General features: G+C 46.9%; 1 protein-coding gene across 2 annotated transcripts in view; it reads left to right on the plus strand.

Annotated features, from left to right (window-relative positions):
* The window catches only part of Dhc64C (dynein heavy chain, cytoplasmic), an 82800-nt gene that overhangs the window by 46051 nt on the left and 18329 nt on the right, over positions 1 to 18420 (plus strand). Inside the window, exons 33-54 of one of the 2 annotated variants that reach the window (XM_084582355.1) lie at positions 140 to 326; positions 955 to 1167; positions 1833 to 1985; positions 2466 to 2551; positions 2979 to 3567; positions 4308 to 4475; positions 5472 to 5708; positions 5955 to 6129; positions 6782 to 6935; positions 7136 to 7301; positions 8002 to 8165; positions 8469 to 8655; positions 8941 to 9036; positions 9162 to 9634; positions 10799 to 10892; positions 12005 to 12199; positions 12616 to 12795; positions 13200 to 13265; positions 13992 to 14079; positions 14281 to 14476; positions 17261 to 17378; positions 18148 to 18363. In XM_084582355.1, coding sequence (XP_084438481.1) covers positions 140 to 326; positions 955 to 1167; positions 1833 to 1985; positions 2466 to 2551; positions 2979 to 3567; positions 4308 to 4475; positions 5472 to 5708; positions 5955 to 6129; positions 6782 to 6935; positions 7136 to 7301; positions 8002 to 8165; positions 8469 to 8655; positions 8941 to 9036; positions 9162 to 9634; positions 10799 to 10892; positions 12005 to 12199; positions 12616 to 12795; positions 13200 to 13265; positions 13992 to 14079; positions 14281 to 14476; positions 17261 to 17378; positions 18148 to 18363 — 4201 coding nt within the window. Of the gene's footprint in view, positions 1 to 139; positions 327 to 954; positions 1168 to 1832; positions 1986 to 2465; positions 2552 to 2978; positions 3568 to 4307; positions 4476 to 5471; positions 5709 to 5954; positions 6130 to 6781; positions 6936 to 7135; positions 7302 to 8001; positions 8166 to 8468; positions 8656 to 8940; positions 9037 to 9161; positions 9635 to 10798; positions 10893 to 12004; positions 12200 to 12615; positions 12796 to 13199; positions 13266 to 13991; positions 14080 to 14280; positions 14477 to 15561; positions 15758 to 17260; positions 17379 to 18147; positions 18364 to 18420 lie in introns of both variants that reach the window. The other variant, XM_084582356.1, reaches the window with a different exon arrangement.

Here is an 18420-nt window from a genome sequence, read left to right on the forward strand (position 1 = left end):
GCAGCAGCTCTCTCTTTTTCCCTTCCCAACTACCGAACGAGCTGCTTGTACTCGTCTAAAAAGCTCGCTGCTTCATCCTCAGTGATGTGTGTTGTCATACCTGCTGCGTTGCTAATCGTGCCTTCCGGTCTTGTTGCAGGCTGTGCAACGAGCAGCTATCCAACCAGTCCCACTATGACTTTGGCCTGCGGGCACTCAAGAGTGTGCTTGTCAGCGCGGGCAACATCAAGCGTGACCGCATCCAGCGCATCCGAGATGAGCTGCGCGAAAAGGGCGAGAGTGGCGTCGAGGAGAATTCCATTGCAGAGCACCTGCCCGAACAGGAGGTGCGTGCGTGTGCAGACAGCTGTACACACGAGTTAGTGTTAGTGCATCTTTTTGCGCAAAAGTGGGACAACGGGAAAGAAAGACAATGTGAACGCTTGTGCTGTCTTTCCTTCCTGTTGTTTTGTTTAGGGGCTTAATTCTAGAGTGCATGTTTGAGAAGTCTATTCTGGTGGGAACATGTGTAATGGGGGTGCACACCATCTCAATGCCTCTGGAAGTGTTTGAATTGCTGAAATTGATGTTTGCTAGCCTCTGAAAGTACTTGCTAAAGGCTGCCTTTACTACAACATGTATGTGTTGGTGCAAAAATGTAAACATATTGAATCTTGTTAAAAGCAGCTGGCAGGCACGAAACCTGTTTTCATGGAACCAATTTTGTTGATTAAGGACTGGAAACCAAAAGTTGAGCATAGTGTTGCATTCCATTTTATTCTCCCGCACATTGTTGAGAAAGTTATTTTAAACAAAGGCTTTGCTTTTGACTAAATCTATTTGACATAGTTTTTGTTGCATGTCCCAGAAAGGCGCAGACGTGGCCGTGAAGCTCTGCGTAAAGACTGTAGGCACGCTCCGGAATGTGACAGCAAAGGGTATTCACTACTACTTGTCCACCGTGTCCCAAAACAGATCCTGATCCAGAGTGTGTGTGAGACTATGGTGCCCAAGCTGGTGGCCGAAGACATCCCTCTGCTCTTCTCGCTGCTGTCAGACGTGTTCCCCGGCGTGTCCTACACCCGGGCTGAGATGCGTAACCTCAAGGAGCACATTGTCAAGGTCTGCCAGGAAATGTTCCTCGTGGCCGGCGAGGGCGAGGAGCAGGGCGGAGCCTGGATGGAGAAGGTGCTCCTTTCTCTCTCTCTCCTCCCTTTTTCCGCTTTTGCAACAGTGAGTGTTCTGTGGCAAATTGTGGTCAAAGGAGTGGCAGACAACTTGATGATGTCTTCTTTTCATTTCAAAGAGGTTGCAAATCGTTTCCTTGCGATGCTGAGAGCACAGCAGTGCAAAACACTAGTGCAAACAGCAGGTGGTCAGCCTGCTCTGCATGATAGGATGGCCTTGCACACACACACTGCAAAAACAAAAATGAACGTTGCTTGTAGGAAAGGAAAGAATCCTGGGCAGCACAGACCATTGACCCAATATTGTACTGTGTTGGCAGTGTCCGGCCCAACATAGAAGCAGTGAACTGACATCATATTACCAACATTGGGCTTACATTGGGTCCACGGTTTACGCTACAACCCAATATTATACGATGTTGGCACTCTCCGGCCCGTCATAGAACCAGTGCATCGCCATCATATTAACAATATTGGGCTTACATTGGGTTGTGGTTCGGGCTGGTCAGGATATGCACACATTAGCGTTCAATATCTCCGCCCATTGAATAAGGGGTTTTTGCACCCCCCGCCCTAGCCCACACTGTGGCGTGGAGTAGCGTGAGAAGCCCGTACTAAGCCTCTCGGTCGGCTATATGTTGTGGATGGTCTTTGTGCACGTTGCAGGTTCTGCAGCTGTACCAGATCTCCCAGCTGAACCATGGCCTCATGATGGTGGGCCCCAGCGGCAGTGGCAAGTCGACTGCCTGGAAGGTGCTGCTGAAGGCACTCGAGCGCCTCGAGGGTGTGGAGGGCGTGGCCCACGTCATTGACCCCAAGGTGAGCGGGTCACTTTTCCCTGCCAAGACCTTTCATTGTTTTTGAACAAATGTGTTCACTTTGGGCTCGGAGGCAGAAAGGCTGAGGAAAGAAGACACCCGTGACAGATGACAAGTTTGCCACTTCACGTTCGGTTTCCTTTTTCTGTCCATAGTCGTAAATCAACCTGACCAGCTTTTTCTTTAGATTGTTCCACTTTTGAGTATGATCAAGTGCATATTAACTGCAAAGTGTGACTAGAGTTTACGAACTTAGTTAAATGCTGTTATCATTTACCATCTCATGGCCATAGAAAATGCAGTGCGCGTGGCTTATTTTAGCGACAGCATTCCTTCCTATTCCTTGAAAATAATGGGCATTTGTCGTAGCTACCACTAGTTATGAGTAAGTTGTTTTTCATGACTTTATCCTAATCATAGCTAATCATAGCTGTGATCACTATGTTGCTGATGATCATAGCTGCATTCTCGTTTTTTGCAGGCCATCTCTAAGGAGGCACTCTATGGAGTGCTCGACCCAAACACCCGCGAGTGGACCGATGGACTCTTCACCCACATCCTGAGAAAGTGAGCAGTGGTTTGCTTGTCTTCTAGTTGGTGGCTTTAATTATCACTTGCACAATATGAACTCTATGAGATTTACAGTTGACAGCGTGCTACAGTAGCCGACCGATATTTTGCACTCTAGCGATGCATGACTTGCATGATATTTTGGAATTGGAACTGCCGCGCACCTCATAGGAACATGTACAGGGTCTTCCACTCTTAGAATGTTGCTCCATGCGGCCGGCGCTCCGGAGCGACATTTTAACTAAGGTTGGACGACCCTGTACATGTTAACGGCCAATATTCGCACTCTGGACTAAAACAGTCAGCAATATTGTGAGGATCATGCCGTGCTAACGTCGAAGAGAAGTCCATAAGACAGCGTTGAGCAGTGTAACAATGTACCTTTGTCAACAAACGCCAACCTTTCCCTACGCTCTCCTCTTAGGATCATCGACAACGTGCGGGGTGAGATCAACAAGCGCCAGTGGATCATCTTTGATGGCGACGTGGACCCCGAGTGGGTGGAGAACCTGAACAGTGTCCTGGATGACAACAAGCTGCTAACACTGCCCAACGGCGAGCGGCTCAGCCTGCCACCCAACGTGCGGGTGATGTTCGAAGTGCAGGACCTGCGCTTCGCCACGCTGGCCACGGTCTCCCGCTGCGGCATGATCTGGTTCAGTGAGGACGTGCTGAGCACCGAGATGGTCTTCGAGCACTTCTTGCTGCGGCTGCGGCACATCCCGCTCGAGGAGGCCGAGGAGGAGCAGCATGCCTACCACCGCGGCAAAAAGGACGCCAAGGATGATGCTCTGTCCCCGACCCTCCAGACGCAGCGGGACGTCGCGCTCATCCTTCAACCGTACTTTGGCAGCGAAGGCCTGGTGGTCCGAGCGCTGGAGTGGGCCTCGCGGCAGGAGCACGTGATGGACTTCACCCGCTTCCGTGCCCTGGGCTCCCTTTTCTCCATGCTCAACCAGGCCACGCACAACGTGCTTACATACAACCACGCGCACCCTGACTTTATGATGCAGGTAGGTCAAGCATAGCAGGGTTGCAGCATATCAGCATAGGTTAGGTGGGCAGGTGTGGTTAGGTAGCCTCTATGGGACGGGAATTTTCGGTAAATGCCTTTGTACTTATTTATTAAGTAATTTTTCATTAGATCTTGCATTTTCTTAGATTGTGCACTTTTTCCATTCTTTCTTTTCTTTAGCAAGCATATGAATGAGTTGGTGGCTTTAATTATCACTTGCACAATATGAACTCTATGAGATTTACAGTTGACAGCGTGCTACAGTAGCCGACCGATATTTTGCACTCTAGCGATGCATGCTGAGAGCACAGCAGTGCAAAACACTAGTGCGAACAGCAGGTGGTCAGCCTGCTCTGCATGATAGGATGGCCTTGCACACACACACTGCAAAAAACAAAAATGAATGTTGCTTGTAGGAAAGGAAAGAATCCTGGGCAGCACAGACCATTGACCCAATATTGTACTGTGTTGGCAAATAAGTACTTCAGTATTATCCTCAGCCCTCCAAAGGTGAGTTGCTGCAATGTTTAGGCAGCTGAGGATTGGCATTGAGAGTTCTATTTCAGTTTTGTCATGTTTTTATCAATGATAGCAGAGATTGGAAATACTCGCCTAATGCACTGTCTTTTTAGATTGTGAAATTTAACCTGGTATTGATGGATTATTCTTACTTGATTATTATTATTGTTCAAAGTGGCCGAAGTTAATGTACTGATGGAGTTCCTCTCGATTCTGCAGCAAGACCAGCTGGAGAAGTACATTCCCAAGTGCCTGGTGTACGCCTTGCTGTGGTCATTTGCTGGTGACGGTCGGCTGAAGGTGCGCTCGGAGCTGGGCGACTTCATCCGCAGTGTGGCCACGGTGCCCCTGCCAGCCAACATGGGGCTACCCATCATTGACTACGAGGCATGTGTCGGGTCCCCAGGGAGGGCCCCATTTGTTTCGTTCTTTCCTTTCTTGCTCCTTTTGCACTTTCTAGCGCGATCCTTCTAAAGTCTGCAGAAGTGGTAGCTGACACGTACTTACCGGCATTAGTGCAGTGTTATGGTTATGTCTAGGAATGCTAAATTTTTCGTATTTTGTGCACTGATGATTCTAATGATTAGAAGTAATGTCTCATGAAAGTTAGCTATGTGAACAGGTTAAAAGGCCATTTTGCCTCATTACTGTTTTCCATTTAGTCAAGGGTTAACGCAGTTGTTGGCAGAGCTGTGTTGTGAGACTTCCCATAAGGCCTATGTATCAGAAAATGGCAGTATTGATTGATCAAAAATTGGGTGTTACGAATAGTGGTGGCACCCGTGGCCATTAAAGGAAACTGTGCCTAAATTGCAAACTTTTAGATTTTTGATAAATATACAACTGCCATGAAAATAAAATATGTTGGAGGGTTGCAGGAGCGAAAATACTTAAAAATAAAAGCCATAGAGGTAATTAAGGTTTAAAAAAGAAAATGAGATGATTTTCAGAAGGCAATGATGGCTATAGCAGAAAGCTTCTTATTGATGAACATTTCCTGATGGCGCAACAATTTGTAAGCACCCGAAAAGTGCATACTAAAACCTGGCACTTTTTGAAGCGAAGTTTCCAAACTGGTATAATCCTGAAGCTCTCGTTGTTGGAGGACAGTGTCTCTTCTTGTTCTGCCTTGCGAGTGAACAGTACCCACCAGTCTCTTGCTGTTGTGAGCAATATTCATGGATAGGTGCGACGTTAGCATTGTTCAGGGCCAGTATACACAGCTTGTTTCGTGACCAACTTTCTCAGTTGACAGGATAGGAATGCTTTTGGATTTGAGCATGTGAGATTTGGTTCTAGTTGTCTCTCCAAAGCAGCAGGTTTGAAATACCTGTTGCTTACGAGACAGGCCGTCCCGCAACTTGTTTCCTCCTCATTCACCAGGTGTCGCTGGCGACGGGCGAGTGGGTCCCTTGGCAGAGCAAGGTGCCCCAGGTGGAGGTGGAGACTCACAAGGTGGCCGCGCCAGATGTGGTGGTGCCCACGGTGGACACCGTTCGCCACGAGGCCCTGCTCTACACGTGGCTGGCCGAACACAGGCCCCTCGTGCTGTGCGGGCCACCCGGTTCGGGAAAAACCATGACCCTCTTCTCAGCCTTGCGCTCCCTACCTGACATGGAGGTGGGTGGCTGTCTCTCTCTCTCTTCCCAAACCCTCTCCCTGTGTGCTAGACGTGTAGCATGTATAGTGACCAAAACTAGGTGTTGTCACGAGGTCATGTGAAGGAGTAGGTGCTGCATACAGGATTTGTGAGGAAATTCTTGCTGGGACAGGCCAATCGGGGAAAGGCTGAGAAACGTGCCCTCGCGTCCCCCGTTTGTTTTCTTTTGTTCCCTTCCACCTGCTCAACGATGATTCCTCTGACAGGTGGTAGGCCTGAACTTCTCGAGTGCCACCACCCCTGAGCTGCTGCTGAAGACCTTTGACCACTACTGCGAGTACCGGCGCACCCCCAATGGTGTGGTGCTCTCCCCGATCCAGTTGGGCAAGTGGCTGGTGCTCTTCTGCGACGAGATTAACCTGCCCGACATGGACAAGTATGGTATGCTCCTTTCACCTTTCAACCTTGAACCTTGGTTGGCAGAAGGCTTTGCAGAATCTGCAGCATTTGCAGCTTTTCTTTAATTTTTTTTACTTGCTTGGGTTGTGTGGCATTGATAATTATATTATTTGCCGAGTTTTGGCTGGGTGCATTGAGTTTACATGCTGACAGTTTTCTATCCACCCGACTTCAGGTATCATCACTTGTTGTTTCTACTCTTCAGAAGTTCGTGTTGGTGCAAAAAGACAACATCGTGAATACCGGTTGTAACCACGAGCAGAAATGTACAACCATGAGCAGAAATGTACAACCACGGTCAAAAGCCTTCAATTTATAATAAGGTTTTGCTTTTTGGGCTAGTAGCATGGAGCTTATGCTACCTGTGAGGCTTTGAATCTTTGGGGGAGGTAAGCCTTCATTGTCACCATTAATGTAGCTTATTGTCTGTAGTGGTGCCTTGAGGGCACAACTGTACGACTCACAAGTGGGCTACATGGCCCAGATACTTTTAATTGAGCCTGTACATGGCAGTGTATGCTTTCCGGCTTTAAAGTGCATCCAGTTGTGTTCACAGGGGGAATTACAGGTATGTCTCTTTTGGTGACTAGCTATCACCATCTGATTGATTCACTTTCCTTCCTTGTTTGTCCAGGGACGCAGAGAGTGATCTCCTTCCTTCGCCAGCTGGTGGAGCATGGAGGCTTCTACCGGACCACCGACCATACCTGGGTTCGGCTGGAACGCATCCAGTTTGTGGGGGCCTGCAACCCACCCACAGACCCTGGCCGAAAGCCACTCTCACACAGGCAAGTTTCAACAATACTCTGTTTAAAACAACTGATCTCCTTGTGTATTAGATGAGATGTGAAATCATTAGTTCACAGTGTTTGCTATCCTCTGACCAAAAATGTCATTGTTATTGGACAGCATTATGACCGGCATTAGGACAGCATTATGGACCAGTGCTCAGGCAGTTTTCAAGGTAGTGTCTATTTCTTGAAACCAGGTTCCTGAGACATGTCCCGGTGGTGTACGTTGACTACCCGGGTGAGACGTCCCTCAAGCAGATTTACGGCACCTTCAACCGCGCTATGCTGCGCATGGTGCCTTCGCTGAGAGCCTACGCTGAGCCACTGACGGCGGCTATGGTGGAGTTCTACCTCATGTCCCAGGTATGACAACCTGTGCAACTTACTCTGTGCAGCTGTGGTGGCTGCAGTGGTTGTAACAGGCTAAAACATCTAACATGTTGCTATGTTTTGATTCTGGTGTATGCCTGCACACCATGTTAACATTTCTGGCTAAGGCCACAAGTTGCTGTAAAGTAGCGTACAAAGATAAAGAAGATAAAGAAAAAAAGCTGACAATGCCTACCAACATCGACATCCGTGCCAAGCACTAATATGCTGGAAATTTTCGCTAGCCGAGTGTCCTCCAGGACCCCTACTGTGGGAAATAAAGTTTTACCAAACCAAACCAATAACTGCTACTTGTAGGGGTTAGTTGTGGCAGGTTAAAAAGCCGTGATGCTAAGTGGGAAATGTTAAGCTGCTGTCAATAGTGGTAAACAGATATTGAGTAGGCTTCTGGCAGGTTGATTGCAATGTTCGTTTTCAGTGTGCCTTCAGTATTGCACAAATACCAACAAAAGAGTGTTACGTTGGCTTTGCTGCCATAGTTCAATAATGTAGAGTGCATACTGCTTTCCCATCAGTATAATTGTATGGCAACGTTATGGCAAAGTTTATTGCCATCGCTTATGACAACGATGCTTTGCAACTGCAAGACTACAAACTTGGCAGTGTAAATGGCATAGATTGCAAAATGTGAGTATTTCTGAAGTGTGTCCCCTGTGCATCTTTCTGTCTGTAGGAGCGCTTCACGCAAGACATGCAGCCGCACTATGTGTACAGCCCTCGGGAGCTGACGCGCTGGGTGCGGGGCATCTGCGAGGCGTTGCGGCCACTGGAAACGCTTCCCGTTGAGGGCCTGGTGCGCATCTGGGCTCATGAGGGGCTCAGACTCTTCCAGGACAGGTACGCAGGGAGGGGTTTCTGCACCAAAGGGAACAACTCGTCCTTGTCTCTTGAATTCCTATTTTCTCCTCATTCTGGCCATGGCAAAACTTTCTCAGTGTATGGCGAACAAATTTTCTTAATTTGTTGCAACCTGTAATCCTCGTAATTTTCTGGGAATTTGGTACCAGTACACCTACTAGACTCTACACATTGAAATCTCGAGAGGTTGGGTGTATCAGCGAGAAGTCACTTCTTCATTAGGCCGTGTGCATGATATTGTTCTGCTCCTGTAAACACGGTCTCCTGCTCTGCTGCATGCAGACTGGTTGAGGACGAAGAGCGCACCTGGACGGACGAGAACGTGGACGTGGTGGCACTGAAGCACTTCCCCAACATCAACCAGGACGAGGCCCTGGGACGGCCCATCCTGTACAGCAACTGGCTCTCCAAGGACTACGTGCCCGTCAAGCGGGATGAGCTTCGCAACTACGTCAAGGCCAGGCTCAAGGTTGGCGCACCCCGCTCTTAGCGACCCTTGTTCTCGGAGGCAACCATTAGCTTGAGTGGGGAAACTCCAGCACAGGTCACTGATTCGGCGGATAGGTTTCAATGGTTTCTCACTCATCTTGTGGCATTTGATAAATGTTTCCGCTGCTTTTCTTGAGCTGGTTTAGGAGCATTTGCTATTGCACATATTAGTCCTGTTTGAGTGGATTTTTCTGGTTTTGCCATAGCTGGGCACATTGCCTTCATTTGTTCTGTGTTCGTAAAATCTCATTTGACAACCTTTCAGATTTTCTACGAAGAGGAGCTGGATGTGCAGCTGGTCCTGTTCAACGAGGTCCTTGACCACGTGCTCCGCATTGACCGTATCTTCCGGCAGCCACAGGTGAGAGAGCGATTAGCATTTCTATAATAACATGGACTCCCCTTGTTGCTGACATTTGTTTTTTTCTGTGTTCTGCACTTGTTTGAGTCACCTGTGGTCATGATTGCACTGCCCACCTTCCACAGGGCCACCTCCTGCTGATTGGCGTGAGCGGTGCCGGCAAGACGACTCTGTCCCGGTTTGTGGCCTGGATGAACGGCCTCAAGGTCTTCCAGATCAAGGTCCACAACAAGTACACCGCAGCGGACTTTGACGAAGACCTGCGGTCCGTGCTGCGGCGCTCTGGCTGCAAGGGCGAGAAGATCTGCTTCATCCTGGACGAGGGCAACGTGCTGGACTCGTCCTTCCTGGAGCGCATGAACACCCTGCTGGCCAACGGCGAGGTGCCGGGCCTGTTTGAGGGCGACGAGTATGCGGCCCTCATGACCCAGTGCAAGGAAGGCTCGCAACGCGAGGGACTCATGCTGGACTCGAGCGAGGAGCTCTACAAGTGGTTCACGGGGCAGGTGATGCGCAACCTGCACGTGGTGTTCACCATGAACCCGTCTTCAGAGGGACTCAAGGACAGGGCGGCCACATCTCCAGCACTCTTCAACAGGTGGGCTCTCACTGAGGGCGCTGCTTGTAGTAATGCCCACAAAAAATATACCGTGATAAGAAAGTAGAAATTGCATGGGAAAGGATAAGTACGGATGACTCAAGGTATGCAAAGGATTAAGGCTGGATTGTCCTCTATCACCGCTGCTGTTCATGTATGATAAATATAGAACAGAGGCTACAAGAAAGTAACCTATGTTTTAACCTGTCCTATAGATCAGGCAGAAAGGTCATAGAGCAGCGCCTCCCCGGTTTAATGTATGCAAACGATATTTCGCTGTTAGCAGATAGCCAGGAAGACTTGCAAATTCTTGGTTAAGTATTGCGGAGATGAAGGGGACGCTCTAGGCTTCAGTTTTAGTTCAGTTAAAGGGGGACATCCTTCTTGGAACCATTTTTTTTTATTTACGGGCAGATTTGCACCAGATTTGCACCATTAGTGCATTTTCTCATATACTCATTCCAAAGCTGCAAACTGTGTTTTTACCTAATGAAGGTAGTTTTAGATATATTAAGGAAAACTGATCTTTTGTTTGGAGGAAGCATGGTTATTAAACATCGGAACTTGAGGAGAAGATTTTGAATAATCTAGAATCACAAAGGAGTGCAGTAAAGCATAAATGAGCATTCTAGAATGATTTGGAAGGAAGTTGTGGCTTGTCAAGCTCGCCGAATAAAAAGTGCATTTTTGTGACTGGGACAAATGATTTATTTTGATATTTTTGGCAAACAAATAGTGGTTAAAAAGCAGCGTTATTGCAGGACTTATGATTTTATATTTCTGGCAAAAAATGAATTATAGTGATATCTGCTATAGAAGCCGAGATACCACTCCTCCAAAATGGTCACTGTGTCCAAAATTCAATTTTGAGAAATCGGCAAGAAATGTTTTTGGCATATTTTTGAATTACCAAGGCTAACAGCAACACAATAAAATGAGTTATGACTGGTTTTTGGTGTGCATGCACCGTTTCCCATCGGGATGATTGCCCCTGCAACCCAGAAGGAAGCCTTCTAATTCAAATTACCTTTATGCTATATTTTTTTTGGTAGGGATGCTTATTAGTGTATTTTGGCGCATTCTTATAGCCCATGTAATCTGAGATTGTTATTTGACCCCCTCCTTTTTGTACGAGCAGCATCTGATAATGCTGTTTGCACACAGGTGTGTTCTGAACTGGTTTGGCGACTGGTCAGATGACGCCCTCTTCCAAGTGGGCAAGGAGTTCACCTCAAAGCTGGACATTGACCGTACCAACGTGAGTGCCTCAAAGGAAGTTTCCGCGTTTAAGGAGAAACATTTTGAATTGTTAATCACATTCCTTAGAGCCCCATCTTTTCGGCGCAAAAGTTATTCCTTGGAAATACATAGTGAGAATTGTTTTAATGAGCGAAAACTGGGAAACTGAAACCGAAACTGCATTCTGACCAAGCTAGGAGGACATCACAGCAGGCCAACTTATGACACCACAGACGCTGTCTCAAAACCCATTGTGTGAGCATTCGTTGGCTAACTGAAAAACATAATTGACAGCTTGGGCCATTGTTTGTCTGTTGATCCTAAAGAAAACTCGAAAATTTTGTCCTTCGGCAAAATCAGAATGAATGTACATGGCCATGCTTCCAACAATGCGACAAACACGCAAAAATGCACGTAGAAACCTCTCCGATCGAAGCTATGAATTCAAAAATGTTAATATTTCTTTTTGCACTGAATCGGAACGCAGTCTTGCTGCAAAGTTGATATAGAGAATCGGGAAAGTGCGGAGGACGTACTGTGTAAATTTTAGTAAATTCTGATGAGGTAGGCAGACAGCAGACTCGCTTTTTAAGTTCGCTTGGTGCTTAAGATGCATGTTATAGGATGACTTCTGTGACAGGCTGTTTGGAAGCTAGAAACCAGCAGCAATTTGTATAGTACAAAGCTCTAGAGCAGTGTAATCTTGGACCTGCTACATATGAGAGTGAGACTTATTGGGCTGAAACCTGTTTCTTACTTAGGCCAATCACTTATTCATGCTCCAATGATTTGGACTCGCAGAATAGTTCAGACTTGCTGGCAAACTGTTCTGCACCTCATGAGGACAACTGCCTGTTGGTGGTGTATGTTTCGGACTGCTTGGAGTCGAAAACGTCGATTTTGAGGCTGAAATAGATACTAGCAGTGTTGGGGGGAGTCACTGAACAAAGGTGCGGATAGGCTTCTCTATTCCAACCAACTGCCCTTCTTTGCTGTGAGAGAGACCAGCTCGAATTTTTCACGTTAATCGTTTGTTTGCCCTCGCTCGATGAGCATGTGGTGCTTTCTTCAATCCCTGTTTGTTGTTTCTTATGGTTACATGAGTGGTTGATGTCTTCTTCCCTTGTGCAGTATGTGGTGCCCGCAGAGCACTTCCCAGTGGCAGTGCCAGGCCTGAGGCTGCCTCCCGACCACCGGAACGCCATTGTCAATGCATTTGTGTATGTGCACCAGACGCTGCACCGCGCGAGCAGCCGGCTCGCCAAGCGCGGCGCCCGGTCCATCACAATCACGCCCCGTCACTACCTTGACTTCATCAACCATTATGTAAGTGGCCTGTACTCGCTGGGTATGGTGTGCTAGTCATTGTTTGTAGCTTTTTATTATTTTTTCTTTTTTTCAGCTACTGGAAGGCACAAATGCAGACATTGTTCTCAGTTATTCGCTGTTCAACTTCAGCCTATGTTTTGTATGCAACACGTTTGGCCGGACGTGGATTTTACATGTTAGCCTCTGAATTGAGAGGCCATGCTGTGAAACTATGTTAGGCCTCACATTAATTTGCATATTAGTTTTCATAGGCTGTGTTAGGTCCTTATCAGGACAGTTGCCCATGCTCATAAAAGTCCTTCCTCATGTGTTGTATCCGTGGTTGCGTTATGTACTTGTAAATACTCAATGAACCTAGAAATATTTTTAACTCCTTTCCTTACTAAAAAAAGTGCACCCCCCCTTTTCTCCAGGTGAAGTTGTTCAATGAGAAGCGCTCTGAGCTCGAGGAGCAGCAACTCCATCTCAATGTAGGTCTGCAGAAGATCCGCGAGACAGTCGAGCAGGTTGAGGAGTTGCAGAAGTCACTGGCACTCAAGTCACGTGAGCTTGAGGCCAAGAACCAGGCTGCCAATGCCAAGCTGAAGGAGATGGTGAGTAGAGGAAGCGGTACACTTTTGGTGATGGTAGAAAACTTGTTGCTTTGAACTGAAGTGGTCTTGTTCGATGACTGGTTTTTGCGCATTCTTTTCAAATGCGGTCTAAGGCAGATAATGTAGCATTTAGCCTGCACTGCAATACGCTCTCTATAGCTTAAAATTAAATTTTTTCTGTGAGCATTTTCAGACAGTACTATTATGTAGGGAAGATCAATTCGTTTCCTTTTTTATAAAACTGTGTTTTTGCTGTTTTTGCCTGTTGGAATGAGAAGAAAATAGTGCTCTGTGCAAAAGCGTCTGTTTCGATATGCTTTTGCATGCGTGACACGCCGTTGTATCTAGATTTGAGTTTTAAAGGTATTTCCTTTATTCACCAATCTTCTGACTGTGTGATGCAGCTCAAAGATCAGCAAGAGGCTGAAAAGAAGAAGATGCAGTCCCACGAGATCCAAGCACAGCTAAGGGTGAGCAGTGTTTTACAGTCGCTTTCTGTAATCGTACAAGAAATACCGCTTCGTTTTTCGAAGATCACTTGTTGGATTGATCATCACCTGCCTGCAGAATTCTTTTTATGACTATTATACAAGCTTATCAACTTGAGGCTGCCTGCTTGAAAGGCTGTTTCATAAACGTTGGTGTTACAAACCGCCAGCCGTTGGCGGACGCCTGCCAACGGGTCGGCGGCAGAGCCCGCTAGAACCCAACGAAACTGATGGCTGGGGCAGAAAGAACCAGGTTTAATGTGTGGCTTGGGTTTTTATATCAAGCCAAAGGAAAACGAGAACGAAAGGAAAGCTGCAAGCAGAGGCTGCCGTGACGCTTGGTGATAACGACGAGCAGAGCGGAGGCGGGCACACGTGACGCTGACGAAGCATCTAGCAGTTCGCAGCAGTTGGTATGTGGCACTAGCACCTCGCCGGATAAGTGTGGAAGTTTCCAGAGTCCTCCACTATGCCATCCACAATAGCCTGAGTCACTTTGGAGAATAAAACCCCACTAACCAAATGAAACCAAAAGTCGTTCTCAGTTAAGATCTTGTTTTCTTGTCCACATTTCATTTGTCTTTGTGTTTCATTTCACGCCTGCACTTGCAGTGTGCTGGAGGTAGCTTCAGGTCGTTGCTTCATCTCATGTAGCATGTTGTCTCTTTTTTTTTTTTAAATTGTTCTGCTCAACTTTTTCATGTGCAGAAACAAGAAGAGATCATTGCTGAAAAGCGCTCCAGTGTCATGGCTGACCTTGCACAAGTCGAACCAGCCGTCATTGAAGCCCAACAGGGTGAGCGCACATCTCTCTACTTGGCTTTCAAACATAATAGAGCGGTCGTCTAGCTATATTAGATTTTTAACAACCAGATTAAAGCGCGCATGTGTACTGTGTCAGAGGCAGACAATTGAGGATAGGAGGGGCAGAGGGTGTTACATTAGACATGTAGAGTCTTGAGACATGACCAGGCTCTGTGACGTGGTGTGCACCCAGCGGTGAAGTCCATCAAGAAGCAGCACCTGGTGGAAGTCCGGTCGATGGGCAACCCGCCCTTCGCGGTCAAGCTGGCCCTCGAGTCCATCTGCCTGCTGCTCGGAGAGTCGGCCGCCGACTGGAAGGCCATTCGCTCTGTCATCATCCGCGAGAACTTCATCAACACCATCGTCAACTTCAGCACTGACGACATCACGTACGTCGACGCTGCCGAACGGAGCAGCAAAACCTGTTCGGGAAAGAGGTGGAAGTGGCAGCAGTGGAAATGGGGAAGGGAACATCGTCCTCGTTGTGGGAATGAAGAGAATGGGGGGGAACACTTACAGAAGGTTTTCCTCCGAACCTTTTCTTTTTCTTGGTGTGCATGGTGGTTTGTTGTGTCTCGTTGCACCCCGTCTGTTGTCGACCCCGTCCGTGACATTCTTCTCCACGTACATACTTGAGACTCTGCTTGTTGTCAACATCCTCCTTGTCACTTTTGCCTACCCACCTTAAACCCGTAACAAATCCAGTCCTTCCAAATCCGAAGTCTGACGCATTTTCCTTTTGCACATACAGTTTTTGTCTCTGGATTCAACGTCTTCGCAGTTCATCTTGAGGCCGCTCAGACTCCTGCCGTCTGGACTTCTAACTTTCGTGTCTGTGCATTTTTGCAATGTTCAAGGAACAGCTTGATGGAGAGTACTGATTACCTTATAAGCTTGCCTCTCCTTTGTCTCCTTGGCCTGCCTTTAGGAAGGAAGTCTGCTGCGAAATATCTTCGTTGGATGATTCCGCTTTTTAGTTTGGTTTTGATAAGTTTGTTTTCCTCTTCAGAAATAAGGTGAACACGGAAATCTCGGAGATGTTACTGCATTCCTAGCATCAAGACAGAAACGCTGTAGTGTGCTTCTTCTTCCTTTTATCAAAATGGGCAGTTTTTCAGGTACAGATGAAATGAAATAGCATTAGAAGTTTATATGCGTCCTGGCCTGTGTTATCTCCTCATCTGCATCCAGTCTTAACTATAACAATGAAAAATTACATACTAAAGCTAGACTTACATCAGTATGGATGTTTTCAGATTTATTGGCTTATATTCTTACAGTAATATTGGTGAATCAAAGAAACATAGAAACCCATTAACCAAATGAAATCAGAAGTCGTTCTCAGTTAAGATCTTATTGATCTCAGTTAAGACTAAGGTTGCAGGCAACGCCAGCCATTTCATCCTAAGCTTATCAAGTTAGTTGCCGTCACATATTGCGAGAAATTCACGACGTGCGTCGTCCGGCCGTGTAGCGGTGCAGGGCATTAAGCGCCAGCATCTGGTGGAAGTGCGGAGCATGGCGAATCCTCCGCTGCCGGTTAAGACAACGCTGGAGGCCATCTGCCTCCTGCTTGGGGAGCCCGCACATGACTGGCGGGCCATCCGCTCCGTGCTCTTGGGCGACACATTTGTCAACACAATTGTCAACTTCAGCACAGACGACATCACGTAAGCTGCGGACAGTCACGTGGAAAGGGGGAGGGGGCCTGCACCATCCTCTCTGCATGGCAGCTTCTGCACATTGACAAGGTCAGGAACGGATGAATCGGCCCATAGCAACCAACCAGGCTTGTCAACCCAATGGTACCCAGATAATGAAAACATGGACAATAAGTTTTGAGCTAACACTGCTTCATTATTGTTGGTCTTTACTGGGCAAAATGTAGAAGCACGGGTAGAACGATGAAGAGAAGTCTTATTGTTCAGTTAAAATTAGAAAATCAAGCTATCTAAAGACAGTCGTAATCAGTATCAGTAATTGGATTCAAAGCACTTCAGTTATTGCTGGTGTATCAGCATATGAGTTAAGTTGTTTTAACTGTAGTGTTGGCTTTTGCACCTCGGGCAACTAATGCTATAATATTTAAGGGGTGCAGTCTGTGGAATGCTGCGAGGATTCAGTTAACTTTTCTAGCAGAAACAGAAGCTGAAAAAAAAAATGTTTTTGAAAACCTGCATTATTGTAGTATCCAGAGTTTTATGGGGTTAAAGCTCTGTCCACCATTAACTTAATTGTCAAACAAGCTGTTAAACAGTATGGTTACTGATGAAGTTGCTATGGTCTGGTTTGTACACTGCACTATACACGGACCTCTGACTCCACTTTGCACCATCTTTTTTTTTACCTATGTCTCTCTCGTGCACCAATATCGCCAGCTCTTTCTGTCATGTTCAGGCCTCGGTTTGGACCCTTCATTTGCTTCAGCTTTGGTTTCTCTTTTTTTTCCTGGCACTGATTATTGGTGTATGGGGTTGAAACAAGAGCACTTAGGCTTGTGACATATGGATTGGTTGTGTTTGCTTTTTTCCACTGCTGCTGTTTCCTCTTTTGCCTGTGTGATTGGATTTCAATGGGCAGATTGCAAGGGTGTGCACTACAAGGCAGTGTGGTGTTGCCGAGCAAAATGCTTTATTATCATATGAACACTTGTAGCTACATTTAAGCTGATGAACTGTAGTAAGCTAGTTCTGCTGTATTATTAAGTTTCATGGCTAAGCTGAGCTTAAAATTATGTCTGAACGAGCCATTATTAGAATTTTCTATACTGCTTAGAGCAGCCACTTTTGTTTGAAATATGTTCACAATTTTTGTCATCTTACTCGAACGAAAACTGCAGAGTTCTTCTTTTCCTCGAAAATCTCGCTACCTCAGATTGTAGTCATTCTCCTAGGTATGTGTTCTGTTTTGTAATTTCTCGTACATATATCGTACCACAATTATAAGTGTGCACAAGTTGGGCCCAAGGTGCTGAGAAAAAGTTGCCTTTTGTTCTCAACTGTTTGTTGTAAGGCTTAACTTTTAATGGTCTGGGCACTTCTACCAGCCTCGTGCCTTTGGCATAATAAAGCATGGCTTTCATTGCTTTGTTTTGAGCGTTTTCGGCTTGTGTATCTGACCAGAGGTGAGCACTTTTGTTGACCGGTTAACGTTGTGCGCTGCTCTCGACGTAGTGACGAGATCCGCAACAAGATGAAGACCAAGTACCTCAACAACCCCGAGTTCAACTTTGAGAAAGTGAACAGGGCCAGCGTTGCCTGTGGACCGATGGTCAAGTGGGCCATCGCTCAGGTAAGTCCCTCAAAAAGAACATTGTCCCTAATCATCTCATTGCACTGTCATAATTCACTTGACACATGCACTTGGCTCGGAATTCTGCTTCTCTGGCACTAGCAGCCGCAGATAATTGATCTTGACTTAAGTTTTCAATGTGCGCATTAAGGGCCCCTTTTGTCAGAAAGCCTGCGGTCTGCATTTGTCAGTTGTTGTGAACGAAAATCACGGGCTTGCCTCTGGCAGGTGGTAGTTGGCCGGCGACATCGCCGGGCACTAATTGGTCTGCAAGTTGTTTGTTGTCATAAGACCACTTGAGATGGCTGGGTTGGCAGGGGATGGGAATCGAACTTGGAACCCCTGGAGTTAGACAAGTCGCCCCTAGGCCACACAAGCACATTTTTACAGCTTGATGGGGCCTAATATCTATGCCAGGTTTGAAAATGTGGCAGCTTATGACCAAATGGTAAATAGTACATGCGAGGTAGTAGAGTGACAAATTAAGGAGTTAATGATTAAACGAGCAGCGAAGTTCTGTTACACAGAATGGTCACGGAGTCTTCAGTGTAGCCGCCATGAGTTTGAATAAGCTCGCGAGAAAATTCATAAGTGCAATTTTCTGAACAGAAAAATGTGTCCTGAAAAGCTACCAGATTGACCTTAGCTCGATACAACTTTTGCAGGCAGTGTTCATTAGCGTCTTTGGAATGCAACCAATCTTCTAAGACACCATAACGAGCAAGTGAATGCTTGCCCATGCCTCACTGGCCAATTCTTCGCATCGCAGATCAACTTTGCTGACATGCTGAAGCGTGTGGAACCCCTGCGCAACGAGCTGGCCAGCCTCGAGGCGGAGGCCGATAGCAACAAGCACAACGCAGAGGAGATTGACTCCGTCATCGTCCAGCTGGAGAAGAGCATTGCCTCCTACAAGGAAGAGTATGCCAACCTCGTCTCACAGGCACAGGCCATCAAGACCGACCTTGCCAATGTCCAGGCGAAGGTGAGGCTGTAGCTGCATGCAAAGGACCTTGATTTGCTTTCTCAAGTAAAGTTTCTA

Source organism: Amblyomma maculatum, chromosome 10 (assembly GCF_055883805.1).
Source record: "Amblyomma maculatum isolate TAMU_Amacu chromosome 10, ASM5588380v1, whole genome shotgun sequence".
Lineage (NCBI taxonomy): Eukaryota > Metazoa > Arthropoda > Arachnida > Ixodida > Ixodidae > Amblyomma > Amblyomma maculatum.